General features: G+C 43.5%; 1 protein-coding gene across 1 annotated transcript in view; it reads left to right on the plus strand.

Moving 5' to 3' along the window:
* The window catches only part of mettl16 (methyltransferase like 16), a 122,266-nt gene extending 112,938 nt beyond the window's left edge, over nt 1-9,328 (plus strand). The window contains 2 exon segments of the mRNA XM_038814474.1: nt 1,063-1,236; nt 8,613-9,328. Of these exon segments, the coding sequence (XP_038670402.1) occupies nt 1,063-1,236; nt 8,613-9,248 (810 nt within the window). The 3' untranslated portion in view covers nt 9,249-9,328.
* The last annotated feature ends 10,431 nt before the right edge of the window (nt 9,329-19,759 follow it).

Consider the following 19,759-nt stretch of genomic DNA (forward strand, 5'->3'; position numbering starts at 1 on the left):
AATTTTTTTAAAAAGAAGGAAATGGCCAAGCAAGCCACTCAATCCAAGGGCAATTGGGGATTGGCAACAAATGCTGATCTTGCCAGCGTTGCCCACTTCACGCAAAAGAATGAATGAAAAAACAGTTGCTGCATTTGCATAGCGGTTTACCACAAAGTTGAGTTCTGTAATTTCAAGTGTAAATGCCCTGATTAATGTGATGTGAAAATTACTACCAAAGTTTAGCTATTATAGCTGTGGAAATCCCTTTCCTTCTGGTATTAATTGTTTACGGTTTTAAAAATGTTGAAAACGTTAATGTCCAGGAACATGTCTGACTATTGCCAAATGTAATTAAACAACCTGCTACACCAAAATCTGGCCCATACGAAATAGGAGCAGAAGGGGGCCATTCGGCCCATTGAGTCAGCTCCGCCATTCAACTAGATTATGGTTTATCTGATGTGATAATCCTTAACTCCACTTTCCCGCCATATCCCCAAAACCCTTGATTCCCTTGCAGATTAGAAATCTGTCTATCTCTGTCTTGAATATACTTAATAATAACCTGTATAATTTCTGTTTGATGAGTCAAGTGTTCTGAATTGTGAAATATTCTGCGATTTTCTTCCATTCTACTTGACTGGTTAGAATTGCAGAATCTTTTTGGAAACTTTTGGCAACTTTGTACTGTAAGGGCTTCATATGGGTGGCATGGTAGCACAGTGGTTAGCAATACTGCCTCACAGTGCCAGGGACTTGGGTTATATTCCAACCTTGGGTGACTGTGTGGCGTTTGCACTTACTCCCAGTGTGCTGAGTGGGTTTCCTCCAGGTGCTCCAATTTCCTTCCACAATCTACAGATGTGCAGGTTAGGTGGATTGGCCGTGCTAAATTGCCCCTTTGTGTCCAAAAAAAATTTAGTTTGGGTTATGGGGATAGGGAGGGGCCTGGGTTGGGTTCTCTTTCAGTGGGTCGGTGCTGACTTGATTGGAGGAACGGCCTAATTCTGCACTGTAGGGATTCTATGATAAGGAGGCATTGCTGTGTATTTCATAACCAAGCTCTCTTTATTGCTTCAGTCTCCCCCTTCCAAGAAAAGAAAGCTGGAGAAACCCCGGAAACCCATTACCTTCACAATTTTGGAATCTACAATCAAGGAACTGAAGAATAAAGTTGCAAGTTTAGACCCTGTGCCTACAGAGGACATCGAGGTAGCAACCACAGCAATAGAGAAAATTCTTGCTGAACTGAAGGTAAATCTCAGATTTTCTCTTGATTTATTAACAAGAAATACTTGTGTGTTGGCACAGAGAGTTTAGGTGTGGGATTCTCTGTGTGGAGCTTTGGAGTCCTGCTCTGCAGGAAACGTATATTTCTTAAAAGAAAAGAGGTAAACTCAAAGGAAAAGCCACTTTTGATCAGTGATAGTGCAACACTGGCACTTGGAAACATGCTATAACTTGCCCTTATCACCAAGGGTTATGTACGGATTTCATTTTTGAAATATTATTTTTACATGGATTAACATCTAGTTTCACATTAAACAAACCACAGAATTACTACCTAATTAGTACCTGTGTTGTAAAAAGTGAAAGTCGCCATAGTCCCATAGACTCATTTATAGTCACAGTTGAGAAGGCAGGGCCTTCATGGTAACCTCAGCCGGTACGGGAATTGAACCCTTGTTATTGGCATCACTCTGCAATACATTCCAGCCGTTCAGCCAACTGAGCTAACCAGACCCCATAAGCATACAAGAAACTACAGTGTGCAGATATATTCCTTTTCAGCTGTCATTAATGAAAAAACCACAATGAAAGTAAAAGAAATGGCAAAGTATTATGCTACAGGTTATGACAAGCCTTCAGTTTTGCACTGTGGTGATTGTTGGTGGTCTGTTAAACATAGAGATATCACAAGATCATGAACCCTCGCTAATTCCTTTCCCTTACTATCTTGCCAGAATCTAGGAGATCCTGAAGTCTGTATTGGCTCTGCAGATGCCTTGATTAAGATCAGATCACTCAACACATGCCCCCCCCCCCCCCCCCCCCCCCCCCCCGCCACCAAGATCTTCCAAATTTATAGTTATTACAATATAGAAGGAGACTATTTGGCCCATTGCATCCAGGCCAGCTCTCTGGAGAAATCCAGACAGTACTGTTTTGTTATGCTCTTTACATAGCATAAGCTGCTTCCTTAATGTGCACTCTGACAAAGGAAGGTTCAGACTTGGAGACAGCTTTAACACATTTATTAAACTGTTAACAATTCTCCTACTTGGATTCGACTCTCCCGTTAATCCTGCTGTAGCCACTCAGACTGACGAACCAGTCTGCTACAATCCACGTGGTGGGTGTGATGTTTCAAATCAACCCTGTGTACTCACTGAGTGTCTCCACTGGAAAGAGGAAGATCATGTGTGCTGTGTCCTTTTTATATGGGTTGTCCTTTTTATATGGGTTCCTTTTGAAAACATTGTTTGTCTCTACTTCCACCACATGGGCAGCTAGTTTATAGAGGGAAGTGTAAAAGGGAAGTATTACTTTCTGTATTAACACTCCCAAATGTCATTACATAAAACAGGGATTACCTACTTTTAAAAATGCTAATTTGCGTTCATCACTAACTCACCATTTGGATCTTCTTCCCTGTATAGCCACTCCAGTCAACCAATTAGGAAGAAAGACTGCATGTTTCCTGACACTCGATATTTGCTTTAGTATATTATAGCCGACCTAGAATTATACGATTTTATACCTCATCAACCATGTATATATCCAACAAACTGTTAGTGAAATGATAATTCAAAATGTTAGGTAGATTGGATTTGAACTGTAAACTACAGTATCAGCAGGGCAAGCATGCAGCTGTAAGTAATGTTTTACAAAACATTGTCACAATCCACAGATTTCTGATGCACAATGCTTAACGACTGGGGTAGATAGTGGGTGAGTGCTCACCAGCTTACAAAACTATCAGAAGAAGTTTTTTTTAAATTAATTTACGGATATGGATGTCATTGGCCAGGCCAGAATTTATTGCCCATCCCTAGTTACCCTTAATAGGGTAGTGGTGAACTGCCTTCTTGAACTGTTGTAGTCCCTGTGGTGTAGATACACCCACAGTGCTGTTAGGGAGGGAGTTGCAGGATTTTGACCCTGCAACAGTGAAGCAATGCGGATATATTTCGAAGTCAAAATGGTGAGTGACACGGAGGGTAACTTCCACAAGTGGCACAGTGGTTAGCACTGCTGCCTCACAGCGCCGGGGACCTGGATTCAATTCCGGCCTTGAGTGATTGTGTGGAGTTTTCACTTTCTCCCTGTGTCTGCGTGGGTTTCCTCCGGGTGCTCGGGTTTCCTTCCACAGTCCAAAGATGTGCAGGTTAGGTGGGCTGGCCATGCTAAATTGCCCCTTAGTATTCAAAAGGTTAGGTAGGGGTTACTGGGTTACAGGGATAGGATGGAGGCGTGGGCCTACGTAGGGTGCTCTTTCCAAGGGTTGGTGCAGACTCAATGGGCTGAATTGTCTCCTTCTGCACTGTAGGGATACTATGATTCCAAGTGGCGGTATCTTATTTGTCTGCTGCCCTTATGAAAGATGCTGTCTAAGGAGCCTTAGTGTGTTACTACAATGCATCTTGCTTTGGGAATCAGGAGGTGAGTTAGTCTCCACAAGATTCCTAGCTTCTGGCAGCACGGTGGCGCAGTGGTTAGCATTGCAGCTTCACGGCGCCGAGGTCCCAGGTTCGATCCCGGCTCTGGGTCACTGTCCGTGTGGAGCTTGCACATTCTCCCCGTGTCTGCGTGGGTTTCGCCCCCACAACCCAAAGATGTGCAGGCTAGGTGGATTGGCCATGCTAAATTAGCCCTTAATTGAAAAAAATGAATTGGATACACTAAATTTATATTTTAAAAAATGTTTTAAAAAGATTCCTAGCTTCTGACCTGCACTTATAGCCACAGTATTTATATGGCTAGTCTAGTTCAGTTTCTGGCCAGTGGTAACCCCCGCAGGATATTGATAGTGGGGGATTCAGCCATTGAATTTCATGGGGTAATGTTTAGATCCTCCCTTGTTGGACATGGTCATTACCTGGCAGTTGTGCGCCGTCAATATTATTTGGCCGTGTTAGTCCAAGCCTGGATATTGTCCAGGCCGTGCTGCATTGGACATGGACTGTTTCATTATCTGAGGAGTCGCAAATGGTGCTGAACATTGTGCCATCATCAGAAAACTTCTGACCTTATGATGGAAGGAAGGTAATTGATGAAGCAGCTGAAGATGGTTAGGTCTAGGGCAATACCCCTGCAGTGTTGTCCTGGAACTGAGATGATTGACCACCACAACCATCTTAATTTGTACTAGGTATGACTTCAACCAGAGGAAGGCTTTCTCCCTGATTCCCATTGACTCCAGTTTTGCTACGGTTCCTTGATATCACACTCGGTCAAATGCTACCTTGATCACAACTGGAATTCAGCTCTTTTGTCCATGTTCAACCCAAGCTGTAATGAGATCAGGAGCGGATTGGCCCTGGCAGAACCCAAATTGAGCATCAATAAGCAAGTTATTGCTAAGCAAGTGCCCTTTGATGGCACTGTTGATGACCCTTTCCATCACTTTACTGATGATCAAAAGTAGACTGATGGAATGCTAATTGGCATGGGTGCATTTGTCCTACTTTGTATACAGGCCATACCTGGGCAACTTTCCACATTGCCGGGTAGATGCTGTTACGGTCCCAGTTGATGTTATAACTGGATGGGAAGTTCCCAGAATAGAATCCCAGCTCAACAGACCATAACTTTTACTTTAAAAAATATATAATGTGGAGGAACAGAGACTTTGGACCGCTAATTCTTTTTTTTACAAGAAAAAACATTTATTAAACATGAAAAAATTGGATTATGATACAACACACCTTTTACTTCCCCCTTTAGCTTAACAATTACGCACAGGTTTTAGGATTAATGTGGATCACAAAGTACACCATTACCTACAATGGTCTCATTAACACACAGTCCCTTTTCAGCACTCAAGATGACTGCGGCAAGTAAACTCTCTGAACCCCAAGTGATTATTTGCGGATGTCTCCTCAGGATCCCTCCAAATGATTGTCACGTGAGAATTTCCAAGCCCCACTCCCAAAACACCTTTAAAATCTTCTCTCATAATGATGCTTTCTCTTAGTGATTTGTATTCCAAACTCCAGACCAAGTTTTCTAAATGACACTTTAAATAAAGCTTCAGCTCTACTTTCAACTGCGAATCCAGTCCAGGATTTTGCACTACCCCTTTTAAGTTCTCCTAACTATTTTTGCACACACTTAATCCACAGGCTGTGGTAAAATCTCAACCCCGAAAATCACTTTCGATATCTTTCTAATCTTCTTCTCAGATCTGTTGGTCTTTACTGAACAGTGCTCTGGTCCAGTACGTTTAACCTCACGCTTCTTGGAAACTTATCTTCATTTCTCTAGTTTATTTGACTGGCTGCTCTTCAGATCTCTGCACTTGTTTTCTTAACCATTAGTCCATGATTCTTCCAGCAAAGCTGAGAAAGATGTTCCCTCTCTTGCTATCTAAACCAACTGCTTCTAGTAGAGCTGCCTTCTCTATCACTACCTATCTCCAACTGAAATCAAATTAGCTGAACTAACACTTAAAAGCTTACCTTACAAGCCCCATTTGCTAAGAAACACTCACATGCTTATGTCTTTTATTTATTCTTCAAGCTGTAGCCCTCTCTAAGCATAATCGAAACACAATTGAAACTGAACTAACCCCCCACACATACAAACATCTTTGTTCAGCATGAATCTAGCTACATGCTTAATCTTTGTAGGCACAGAAACATATTAAACCAATTTAAAAACTATACCTTATTTCTAATGTTTACCAACACAAATATAAATCCATTAAAACTACTTTTATTTTCTTAACAGATGACAGTGTTGTAACTGTACTGGAACAGCTTGTCTAGGGATGCAGAGAGTTCTGGAGCACAAGTATTGCTGGAATATAGTCAGGGGTCTATAGTCCTTGCAATATCCAGTGCTTTCAGCCGTTTCTTGAAATCGCGTGAAGTGGATCAAGTTGGCTGAAGATTGGCATCTGTGATGCTAAAGACCTCTGGAGGAAGCATTATCCAGTTGGACCTTTGGCTGAAGATTCTTGCAAATGATTCAACCTTGTCATTTGCATTGAAGTGCTAAGTTCCTCCATCATTAAGAATGAGGATAATTGTGAAGTGTCCTCCTCCAGTGAGTCCACCACTACCACTATTCACAACTGGATGTGGCAGGACTGCAGAGCTTGAATCTGATCCACAGCTCCGTATATTATTTGATGTTGTTTGGCACGCAAGTAGTCCTGTGTAGTAGCTTCGCCAGGTTGACATCTTGTTTTCAGCTGTGCCTGGTATGCTCCTCTTCATTGAACCTGGGTTCATCCCTGGCTTGGTGGTTATGGTTGGAAGGGGGGTGCATATGCTGGGCCACGAGGTTACAGATTACGATTGAGTAAAGCTCTGCTGCTGATGGCCCACTGCGCCTCATGGAGGCACAGTTTGAGTTTCTAGATCTATTCAAAGTCTACCCCATTTAGCACGATGGTAGTGCCACACAACACGATGAAAGGGTATCCTCAAAGTGAACGCGGGACTTGATCTCCACAAGGACTATGTCACTCCTACCGATTTGTCATGGACAGGTGCAACTGCGGCAAGTAGGTTGGTTTCCCAGGTTTGAGTAGATGCCATGAGACTTCATTGTGTCCCAATTTGATATTGAGGGCTCCTAGGACAACTGTACACCACTGCCGCCATCTCTGCTGGGTCTGTCCTACCAGTGCGACAGGATATGGTGATGGTGTCTGGGACATTATCTATTAAGTACAATTCCGTGAGTACGACTCTGCTTGACTTGTCTGTGAGACAGCTCTCCAGCAGAAGTCCCCAGATGTTAGTAAGGAGGGCTTTGAAAGTACCCAATTCATATTTTGTTCCAATTAAAGGGCAATTTAACATGTGCAATCCACCTACCCTGCACACCTTTGGGTTTTGTGGATGAGACCCATGCAGGCACGTGAAGAATGTACAAACTCCACACGGACAGTGACCTGGGGCCAAGATCAAAACCGAGTCCTCGGTGCCATCAGGCAGCAGTGCTAACCACTGTGCCACATTGCCGCCCCATTCATTCCTTTTTAATGACTTTGTAACGGTTTGATACAACTGAGTGGTTTTCTAGGCCATTTCAGAGGGGGATTAAGAGTTAATCACATTGCTGTGGATCTGGCGTCACATGTAGGCCAGACCAAGTGAGGATGGCAGATTTCCTTCCCTGAAGAACATTAGTGAATCAGATGGGTTTTTATGACAATCAATAATGGACTTATTGAATTCATATTCTGCCATCTACCATGGTGAGATTCAAGCCCAGAGCATTATTACCCCGGGTGTCTAGATTACTAGTCCAGTGACAATACCACTACGCCATTGCCTCCCCCTGGCTTTGAATATTTAATCATAAACTTGTCCAGCTGTTTGTGAAGTAATCAATCAGCCAAAAGTCGACAAGTCTTGGTATCTTACTCTAATCCAATTATTTTCAAACTTCTTTCAGTAATAGAGTTCCTGCAACTATTGATCCAATGCAGGACTCTCCTTCTAAGTTCCAGTTTTGTGGAGCGGGGGGAGGGGGTTAACAGTGTTTTGCAGATCTAATTTCAAACTGCATCCACTTTTCTGTGAAAGCTAAAATCTGCTGGCCTTTGTTAGAAGATAGCTGGGTCACTGTTTAATAAAAAATCTTGCGGAAACATTACTGTGTCTCTTGTTCAGTTATAGTAAGCCTATAAAGGGACCCCAAGTGGCCGAATGTGCACAACACACTCATCCAAATGCAGGAACAGCAGACCCCAATTTATTTATCATTTATCATATAGCAGGTGTCCTAGGCAATCTATTCATACTGAGGTTAATTGCTAAGACTAGGGAAGAAGCAGATAAAGCTGGAACTGGAAATTCCCAAGCACTTAGCATCTGCAAATTTACCTCCTTAACAACAATAGCTTTAGGGCCTATATAGGCCACTTCCTCAGTGAGTACCTGGGCAATGATCTTTTAGGGACAGACCAGATAAGCAGTTGAACACCTCAACATCACTCCAGGTTGAAAATGCAGTCAACAACATTCTGGATAATAAACTTGTGTACAGTCAACTCTTAATTAGAAATCCCTTTAATTCAAATTACCTGCTAATTCAAATGTGCCTAGCACTTATTTCCCACTTTAATTTGTTACTTCCATTACTTGATTCAAATTATTTGAAATTCAAAACTTTTTCAAAGCAAATCAATAAATTTCATCAGTGTTTGGATTGGTGAGGTGCAAAAGATTGCCCCTTAATATGACATGTACTTCAATTATCCATGCCAGACCTTGACTGCCTCATTTACCTTGGGTTTCCGATAAGTTTAGAGGGCCGTTTTCACAACCAGAAACAAGTAGCCACATAGAAAAGTGACAAGATAACTGGGAAACAGTTATTGCAACTGTTTATTGCACAGTAATTTTTACTGTCAACTTTTATTGCACAGTAATTTTCCTTTGTCTCCCCAGGTACTTTATAAGCGTGTGCCTTGTGGGAAAGGTGAAGTAAGTTTATTTCTAACAGCAATACAGAATTCGTGGGTCCATGTTCGGCGAAAGAAACGGGATAGAATGAGGCAACTTCGAGAGCTCCCCAGAGCCACATCAGATATGCTGAAATCCACAGAAGCAGACCAGACAACTGAAAAGCAATGCAATGCTAATACTGGTTCTGTCAGGGCTGAGGAAGAGTCTGATCTTAGCAGCTCTGCAGAAAGCAATGCTAAAACAGGAAAAGCAACAGTCGGAGCCAAAGAGGAGTTCCCAGTCAATGGGGGTAATAATTTGTTGAATAAGCTCCATGTCGATCAGGAAAATAATATGGAAATTGAAGAAAAATATAACCAGTGCAAAACTAGTTTTACTGACTGTAAAACTGATGATGCAGTGGAGCAGGAAATATGCAGCTCAACCATGGCAAACCCAGAGGGGGAAGATACTACAGAAGAGAGTGGAAGTTTTTTATTCAAGTGTCTAATGAATGTGAAGAAGGATGGAAAGAATGCCCATGTAGAAATGCACTGGGTTGAGGGACAGAATAGGGATTTGATGAACCAGCTGTCTACCTATCTGCGAAACCAGATTTTCAAGCTGGCGGTTAGTTGAAGAATACTTTCTTATTGTCAGCATGCAAACTGTATTTTTTTGCCAGTTTTACACCGATAAATTCCCAGGTTTCAAAATTATTTGTACGCTTCTTTACTGGTTTACATCTGATTTTCCAGAATTTCAAGAATAGTGTCGTGTGTGCCTTTTTGTGAGCTACACATCTCATTCAGTATATTATCAAAAATGTGAAAAAGAAATTCTCATCTCCTCTGATCACATTAAATGAGCAAATAAACCCCTGTAGTTTAGTGCTAATCCTCCAAAAGGCTAAATTGCATAAATATGTTTAATTATCTGAATACTAGTCAAGGAGTTACAATTGAACGTGGTGTTGCTTTGATGAGAGGGGTTTGCTGTCAAAAAAACAACCAGATATCCCAGTGACACTTAAAGGAATAACTACTGTTTACATTATAGTGTCAAAAGAGCACAAAATAATTGTACTTTTGGGAGGCAATTTGGCCCATTTAGTTAATCCATCCAAATTACTGTAAAAATTGTCCTCATTGCAGCATGCAATTTGTTCTTAAATTATTCCCTTTCTGTTTCTCTCTGCTTCTACTCTATGTTTTATTCCGTTCCATAAAGGTCTCACTGTTCGTGATCACCTTTTGCTTTTTAAAAGTTTGAACCTAAGTTTCCAGATTTACCAGTCCAAAGATGTGCAGATTGGGTGGATTGGCCATGATAAATTGCCCTTAGTGTCCAAAATTCTATGATTAACCTAGCACAAAAGTTCGGCACAACATCGTGGGCCGAAGGGCCTGTTCTGTGCTGTATTTCTCTATAAATCTATAAATTTTCTTTCCTTTCTCATTAAGTTTTCTATTTCCTGTATACCCCTACACATCTCAATTGCCTCAAATAGAATGACATCTTGAGGCATTTAATAAAGTTGGAGCAAGGGAGAGTATGGAAAGCAGGAAAAAATTTGGACTGGAATTGAAAAGACAATTCTTGCAAAATGTTTTGTGTTTCATGAGGCCAGCGTTGGATTTAGTTGTTGTCTTGTCCATGTTCGGAAACACTCATTATGTTGTCTCACACATGAAGAATGGCCATTTGTTGAGGTACTCTATTTGCTGTCTTCCAGGTTTATTTAAGAGCAAGAAGTTTATACATGGAACAGTTTTGTGGGCGGCATGGTGGTGCACTGTTGCCTACAATGCTGAGGACCCAGTTTCGATCCCGGCTCACAACCCAAAGATGTGAAGGTTAAGTGGGATTGGTCATTCTAAATTGCCCCTTAATTGGAAAAAAATAATTGGGTACTCTAAATTTATTTTTAAAAGGAACAGTTTTGCAGTGTTTTTTGTAACTCTTATACCCCACCCCACAGTGAATTTAATATCCACCCTCCTGTCTAATTTTCAGCAGGTTTAATTTTTTTTTAAGAAAGCAGTTTCTGGGAATTTCTTTGCAAACTGAAAATGCAGCAAGTTATCAACACAGCAGTTGTAAAGTTGTTGGGCGAGATTCTCCGTTTTGCCGGCGCCCGGGGGTTACCCAACGGCGTGGGGCTGCCCCACAATGGGAAACCCTATTGACCGGCCGGTGTAATGGAGAATCCCGCCGGTTATCTGCGTACTGTGAAATGCGACTTACGGTACAACCTTTTGACTAAAATTGAACATTTGTCCTGCCTTCACAAATTCATATTTGGCAAACCTTTTAGAAGACTTTACAGCACATTTCATGACCTCAGAGATCTAGTCACTATTGTAATGTAGGAAATACAGCAGCTGGTTTATGCATAACAAGAGCCCATAAACAACAATGTGGTAATGGCCAGATAACTTTTTTTATAATGTTGATCAAGGAGTAAATATTGGCCAGGACATCCAAAATAGCTCCCCTGGTCCTCTTCAGAATGGTGCATGGGATCTTTTACATCCACCTGAGAAGGTGAGATCTCGGTTTAAAGCCCCATCTGAATTGGGACGATCAAACACAATCTTCTGACTGGAGGTACGAACGCTCCCACATCGGAAATTTAAGAGGGGAGATAGAGCCTGCAAAGCTGTAAGCCGTTGTCATCACAGTGATGTTCGATACTGTTAATTTTATTTCTGGTCTTTTGATTTGTCAAATAGAACATAATTGTTATAATTATTTTATGAGGACAGTGTCCTTTAAAGTCAGGCGTGGAAACAAAAGCCATAAAGTTTCTGCAATATCAGCCAGATAGACCATGAAAAATCCATATTATAATCCAGGCATCATCTTAAGTGTACGTATAATTGTAGTTCCAACAATGCATTTGGTTATGCTTGTGCTGCTCATTTTAATGTATTCTTTGCTCATCCAATAATGCCTTCTAGCAATTTCCACCACCCTTGTGTGTGCGTGTGTTTTCTTTTTCAGAAGAATTAGGACAACGTGTTGCAGTGTTTTTCAAACCCAGGGTCGCGACCCACGGGTAGGGGAAGGTCACGGAGCGATCGGTCATGGCGCTAAACAGCTGCAACTGGTTTTTAGGTTGAGAATGCCAGCCGAGGGTGATTCACGAGCCTGGAGGAGTTGAGAGAGAAGTGTGGGTTGGCGCAAGGGGAAGCGTTGCGGTACCTGCTGATTCGAGATTTTGCAAGAAAGGTGTACCCGACCTTCTCGATAGCACCACCTCCAGCAACGAAGAGGCCAGCGCTGTCAGCGGGAGGACTGGAGAGGGGGTTTGTTTTGGCGATCTATGGGGGGATCCTGGAGGAGGACATGGTATCCCGGAGGAGGACAGGGTATCTGTGGAGGAGATTAAGGCAAAGTGGGAGGAGGAGCTCAATGGGGGGTGATGGAAGAGGGATTGTGGTGTGAGTTGCTAGGGAGGGTGAATACCTCAGCCTTGTGCGAGGCTGGGGCTGATGCATAGGGTGCACTTCACAAAACTAAGGATGAGCTGGCTGTTAAAGGGGGTGGAGGATGTCTGTGGACAATGAGGGAGGGTCCCAATGAACCATGTTCATATGTTTTGCCCAAAGGGGGAAAGGTTTTCGAGGTTGGTATTGAGCACAATCCCTGGGGTCCTGCATATGAATGTGCAGCCCGGTCCCCTCGAAGCCATATTTGGGTTGTCGGACCGGCCTGAGTTATAGGCAGGGGCGGGGATGAATGTTTTAGCCTTCGCCTCTCTGATTGCCCCTAGATGAGTCCTGTTAGGGTAGTCAGTCTTTCCACCCTGTGCCTCGGTGTGGCCAGGGTCCTGCTGGAGTTTTAACCCTGGAGGAGGTGAAGTGTAAGCTGAGGGGGACGAAGGAGGGGGTTCTACAATTGTTAGGGTTTGTTCATTATGCACTCTTGGGAGTTGGTTGACTGTTGGGTGGCGGGGGGGGGGGGGGGGGGGGGGGGGGGGGGGGGGCATTGTCTCATATATTGCTGGGGCTGTTTTTGTTTCTCTTTTGTATGGTGAAAATTATGAAAATATGGCAAATAAAATATTTTTAAAGAAGAGAATGCCAGCCACGACTGCCAGCAACCGCAGCGTTTTGCCTTGCTCCATTCGATTGGTACCCAGATTATTCAGTGGGTGAGTAGCTTCCCTAATGTCACATCTGGCACCTCATTGTACCGCTGACCAACAGGAGGAGGCAGGGGCAGTACTCCTGGCGGTAGGAGTGTTGGAGCTCGGGGCCTGTGAAGGACACTGAGAGCAGCCGAGTGAAGTTTGTGTGAGGGGTGAGAATGGCGGGTCACGATGCAGGCACCCAGCACCAGTTAACTGGCTTCTGCAATGCCTGCACCATCACAGGGAGGATGTAATAGCTGCGTAAACAGGGATTGCAACAATTGGCTTGTTCTTCAAACAGATCCGATAAGAAGGAATCAGCAGCAATCACAGAAAATAAATGATGTGTGGTTCCCCTCTGGGGCAGGGCAATTGGAATTTAAAGACCAGCACGCAAAATCTTTGCGAATGTTTGAAACCTCTGCAATTGTATCACTATAATGGTGTATTATAAGTTATCAGTCTTCACAAATAAAACTCATGCGACGCCATGTGCTGTTTTACAAATATATAGATAATGCCATCCGCATGCATGCCCTCTTGGGCACATCTGGCAGTGCACAGGCCCGGTGCCCAGCGGGCAGACTGCCACCACCTGACGTCAGCGCACTGTCCCAGGACCAAATTTATTTTTAAAAACAGCAGTCTTCCCACCAGAAGTGGCAGTAGAGAGCAGGTCACGCACCTGCACGTACACTGACGTTATGCAATTCGTGCTTTGGTCATGAAATCACGGAGGAGAGATTCCTCCATTTTGTAGCTGCCAGCAAGCAAACAACAGAAGTGTGTGAAGAACTGAAGGTTGCAAAGAAGTTGTTGTAGTTTCTCCGCTATGGGGAAATTTCAACACATCATTGATGAAGACGAAAATCTTGCCAAGGTCATCCCCACACCCCCACTACTTGCTTTCAAACAACCGCGCAAACTCAAACAAACCATTGTTTGCAGCAAACTACCCAGACTTCAGAACAATGACCATGACACCACACAACCCTGCCATGGTAATTGCTGCAAGACGTGTCAGATCATCGGCATGCGTACCACCATTACACGTGAGAACACCACCCACCAAATACGCGGTACATACACGTGCGACTCGGCCAACGTTGTCTACCTCATATGCTGAAGGAAAGGATGTCCCGAAGCGTGGTACATTGGCGAGACCATGCAGACATTGCGACAACGGATGAACGGACATCGCGCGGCATTCGCCAGGCAGGAATGTTCGCTTCCAGTCGGGGAACACTTCAGCAGTCAAGGGCATTCAGCCTCTGATCTCCATGTAAGCATTCTCCAAGGCGGCCTTCAGGACGCGCGACAACGCAGAATCGTCGAACAGAAACTTATAGCCAAGTTCCGCACACATGAGTAAGGCCTCAACCAGGACCTGGGATTCATGTCGCATCACATTCACCCCCCCCCCCCACCATCTGGCCTGGGCTTGTAAAATCCTACCAACTGTCCTGGTTTGAGACAATTCACACCTCTTTAACCTGGGGTTACCCCTATCTCTGGATGTGTAAAGACTTAATTACCTGCAAATGCTCGCATTCTAAGCATTGTCTTGCATCTTTGACTGCAAACGTTAAAAGGCATCCATTTACAGTTCAGAAGTGTTTTGTATATAATTAAATACACTGGAGGGTCGACACAATTCTTTTGGGCTCAAGCCAAAGGCAGAGTCTATCTGCACTCTGCATTTGGAGTTCTGCATTATGAAATTTGGGGTTGGTTGGAGAGGATCATTGTCCAGCATTTATATTGCACCAGCGTCACCATCAGTCTACGCCTGTTGCTTTTTTCCCAACAATATACTTTATTCATAAAATTTGTAAAAGTACATGAGAAAATCTTTCAATTCAAGTAACAGAAAATGCCATGAAACTTGACTTGTCTCATTACAATGTATTCCATTCTTAGGAACCTCTATTCAGCGATTATTCATTTGATATTTACAATAAATATTCTGGGTGTGAGCTAATGGAAAGTTTTCGAAATGTCATTTGTGGAGAGTTTTGCAAGGAGTTTCCTGCCTGCAAGTTGCCCAGCGCTATCTAACAATACTTTATTGGCCCATGGGGAGTTTCTCACCGGTTTAGCCCATACTTAGCATTATTTTCATCACTGGGGAGCTAAACTCAGAGATCGGGCCACCATTTGGAAAGGGTGCCCTGATCTCTCGGTGAGCTTCTGGGTCCCTCCCCCCAAACATGGCATTTCCTCACACCCAACCCCCGCTGTGGGGCCCCCCTCTTCAGGACCCCCTTTCCAGGACCTGACCCGTCACCCCCATCCAACTTCCCAGAGGCCCCTTCTTACCTGTCCTGCATCATCCCCACCCTTCATACCGTCCCCTTATTGATCATAGAATTTACAGTGCAGAAGGAGGCTATTTGGCCCATCGAGTCTGCACCGGCCCTTGAAAAGAGCACCCTACTTAAACCCACACCTCCACTCTATCCCCATAATCCAGCAACCCCACCTAACCGTTGGACACTAAGGGACAATTTAACATGGCCAATCCACCTCACCTGCACATCTTTGTACAGGGAGGGGAAACCGGAGCACCCAGAGGAAACCCATGCAGACTTGGGGAGAACGTACAAACTCCACACAGTCACCCGAGGCTGGAATTGAACCTGGGGCTGTGATGCAGCAGTGCTAACCACTGTGCCACCCAATGTGCCACTGTGCTACCCTCATGGGCCTAGCCCCCCTTGGGCCCTGGGCAGTGGCACCAGGCACCATTGCAATGGCAGTGCCAAGGTGCCCACATTCCAAGGAGCCACCTTGCACTGTCCCTGACTACCCAGGGGCCTTTGGTGGCCTGGGAGTCCTCAGCCGAGTGCCATTCTGCCTGATCCACGTTTTTGCGGACGGTATTGTTCAGCGCCCGGCTGAGGACTCCCTGAAGAGTCTGTTAGATGCCAGTAGATCCCAGATGAGTAGGACTTAGTAGGTTTAAGTCCTACCTAAGCGGGCACAATGTAGCACCGCCCATTGTGGGTGGGTTTCTGGTTGTGCCGACCCGCGGGTCTTGGGTAGATCCCACGAGATGTAGGGGCTGCCGGGAGGCTTCACCTGGTACCTACTGGCCACACCATGCTCCTGGTCAGGCGCGCTGTGGCAGGTCGATCGTGCCCTCTATGTCAGGCATACAGCCTGGCGGCAAAACATTTCAAATTGAAAAATATAGAAATTCCATTTTTTCTTAATACAACGTGTTCTTACTGAGGTGCCTTAATACAATGTCAGTACTTTTATAATCGGATTTAGTGTTAGATGTGCAGTCTGTGGGGTTCTACCAATTTTCCAGCCTCTTACTGTACTATGGTGTCTCGGCCTGTGTCTAGCTCCGCTTTGTAGACTGCAATGAGTAGCTTGACATTGGAGGTGTTATTAATATAACTGACCTTATGATGGAATAAAGATCATTGATGAAGAAGCTGAAATGGTTGGACACTGTCCTGTGAAATGCCTGCAACAATGTCTTCGATCATTGACCTTCATGGTTGTGTTCGCTATAACTTGAGCCAGTGAATGCGTTTCCCCTTGTTCTCCATTGATGCCAACCCGACTCAGCAAATCACTCCTGTTTCCAATACAGCATGGATCAGGTACAGATGAAAGCTCCCATCCACTGTGTCAAGTATCGAAGCTTTAAAAGAAGGGATGTATACTAAATCCTTTCAAAATGTTCTTTTCACACTTGCTATTTTCTGAGTATCATTTAGGCCCATGCATACTGAATACCTTAATACTGTGGGCAATGACAACTAGGAACTGAGTTGAAAAGGCTCAAACTAAGGGGAGTTTTTTTCCCCCCATTTAGATTTGATTATGGGGGCCTAAAGGTGCAAGGACAAGTTTTAATTCTTAACAATAAATATTTATGTAGATACAAGTACCTTTCATAATGGTGAGACAAATGATCTGTTATTTTACAATGACTATTCTATCATGTGAAATATTGTACATATTCTTCTTGTAGTTCTGTGGTTTATCCTGGCCTACCGCTTTGAGTCTGCCAAGTTTAAAGTCTGAGGTAAATCTTGAGGTCATGAAAGATTGTTTGTTAGCAAGGGAAGGTTTCCGTTTGAAATGTGTTTGTAAATTTCCAGCATAACAGTGATTCTCTTTATAAACTTCAGGCGATTTGAAATGTGGCATGCCTAGAAACCTGGAGAGGCGCAGGATGTCATTTTAACTTTTGACGATGATATAGCTACTGTTATGATCCCAGTTGATGCTATAACTGATCCCAGTGTAGCCATCTGGGATGGCTACTTTCACAACATAAAATGGACGCTCACAGAGACTCTGGGGAAAGTTGACAATACTAAACAACAAGCAGGCACAGAGCCTGAATGTATATTTGGGAAGCAGTTACCAGACGGAATCGAAACTCAGGGTGGATTTGCATATTGATGGCCCATCTCCGAGGAACAAAGGACTAACACTCAGGTAGTTGATACTGTTGCAGACATCCCTGCGCCAGTACCCCAACTGAAAGACACAAACAAAGCAAGGCCAACGGCCACCTAAGACACACCCAGCCATCAGGGCACCCACCCCTTTATTGGTTAAGATCGATAACAATGATCAAGAAGCTGCCCAATTAATTGGGGCCAAGTTTAAGGCCCGCCTAAAAGCGCGCAAAGCCCCTCCAAGTATAAGAAGGAACCCCCCATGAGAGATTCACCCTCTTGGATTTGGCTCTCAAGCGGAGAGACCCGTCCACCAGCATCACCAGAAGCAAGTAAGTTTCAAGATCAACACTTGCTACCAGACGGACGGAGTTAGCTGTACTCCTGTTATCTCTTCGAACCCAACAGCCTCAGATCCGATCAACGGCCATTGTTCCTCTGACTAAGTGGGCACCCGAAGTTAAGTATTGGCATTAGCGTTAGAGATAGTTTAGTTTGTAGTACTGTTGTGCATGAGTAGATCTTACCGTGTGTGTAAATAAATAGTATTGACTTTGAACTAACTAACTGGTGTACTGACTCTTTGATCGGTATTTGGGTTTGAACCTTGTGGCAGTATCGAGAGATACCTAGCGACTCTGAAAGTATACACATAATTAGGATTAAGAAAGGCGACCATATTGACTACTATATTTATAGCAAATAAACAGAGCAACAACAGTTTGGAACCCAGGCTCAGAAGACAGTCACTTTTACTTTTTTTTTAAACTTGGAGGAACAGAATCACAGGACTGCTAATCAGTTTCAACAACAAGAATGAAAAATGTTTATTAAACATGAAACTTTGAATTTTGATCCAATACTCCTTCACTCCCGCTTTAGCTTCACATCTATGCACACAATTTAAGGTTAACATGGATTGCAAAACATATCTTAAGATACAATGGTCTCAACAACACAAAGTCCTCTTAAGCCGCAGATTGGCTATGGTCAGAAATACACTCTGCTCTGAACCCAAGTTAGTGTCTGGATTTCTCCGAATTCCCCAAGGTAATTGTCACATGAGCGTTTTCAAACTCCACAAACAAAACGTGGTTTCACAATAATACTTTCTGTTACTGGTTTGCACTCCAAAATCCAGTCCAGGTTTTCTAAATGACCCTTTTAAACAAAGTTTCTGCTCCACCTTCTAACAGCGGACACAGTATCCATGTTTCACATTACCCTCTTCAGGATTAATTTGTCTTGACTGCTGTACAAACTATTCACACCTGCTTTAACTCTCACTTCCCAGACTCTTTAAAATTGGCATCAAGCTTCTGCTTTACCACTGAAGTCTGCTTTCCTACTTTAAGTCCAGTTACAGCAATTGTATCTTTAATTCAGAACCCTTTGTTTACTCTCCCTTGAATTTGTCTGAAAAATAACTTGGGTATTATTCTCAACTTCAGCCATCTTAAGACATTCTTTCTGTTCAAATTCCCTGGTTATCTGGACTGCAACTGTTTTTGTTTGGGAAGCCTGCCTTTTTTCAACTCCCGTACTGTCCAGTTTTTCTTCTGGCAGAGTTGAAAGACTCCCTGCCCACAAATTCAGCTAAAATAAGAACAAAAAAACTTTTTACCTTAAAAGGGCCTCCAGTTGCTAAGCAATACCTGCATACTTCTGTTGGCGTATTTAGTCTTCATGCCATAGCTCTCTCCAAACACAATAGGAACCATTGGAACTGATCTAACCCCCACACATACAAACACCTTTGTCCAGCATAAATCTAACTATAGGTTTTAACCTTCCACAGAAACATTAAATCACTTAAAAACCTACCTTATTTCTAATGTTTATCAATACAAATAAAACTACCTTTGTTTTCCGAACATAACTTCAATGGAAAGGGAATTTGGGAGAAATGTAACTGGCGCCCCATCCGATGCCACTAAACATTAAGCATTACTTTGAAAGGTACACCTACAAGCAGTCAGTTATGCCAATGTCCAGCAGGTGGAGCTCTGAACTCGGGTTTCAAGCTTCCAGAGCACAGTGGTTTAAATTAAATTGATACTGTACATGAGAAATTAAACCAGACAGCAACAAAGCTCTGAAAGGTAAGTAAACCAGACAGTAGTATTAGCATACCTAACTTACAGTAAAGAGCAGTTTCCAGGGCAGCACAGTGGTTAGCACTGCTGCCTCATGGCACCGAGGACCCGGGTCCGATCCCAGCCTCGGGTCACTGTCCATGTGGAGTTTGCACATTCTCCCCGTGTCTGCGTGGGTCTCACCCCCACAACCCAAAAAAATATGCAGGGTAGGTGAATTGGCCGTGTGAAATTGCTCCTTAATTGAAAAAATAATAATTGGGCACTCTAAATTTACTTTAAAAAAGAGCAGTTTCCAAATGTTACGTTAGACACTCCCAAAAATTGTCTAAGTTTTGCACCATTGGTTTGAGGTGGGAAAACAGTCACCTTCCACTGGCTGCTTCTGTTTTTGTCGAATTGTTGAAATTTCTGCAGAGGAGGTCACCAAACCATGATGCCTGGCCACCTTTGGTTTCGAAGTAGCTACCAGTGGGTTTTAAATTGAGG

Source organism: Scyliorhinus canicula, chromosome 12, assembly GCF_902713615.1.
Source record: "Scyliorhinus canicula chromosome 12, sScyCan1.1, whole genome shotgun sequence".
Taxonomy (NCBI): domain Eukaryota; kingdom Metazoa; phylum Chordata; class Chondrichthyes; order Carcharhiniformes; family Scyliorhinidae; genus Scyliorhinus; species Scyliorhinus canicula.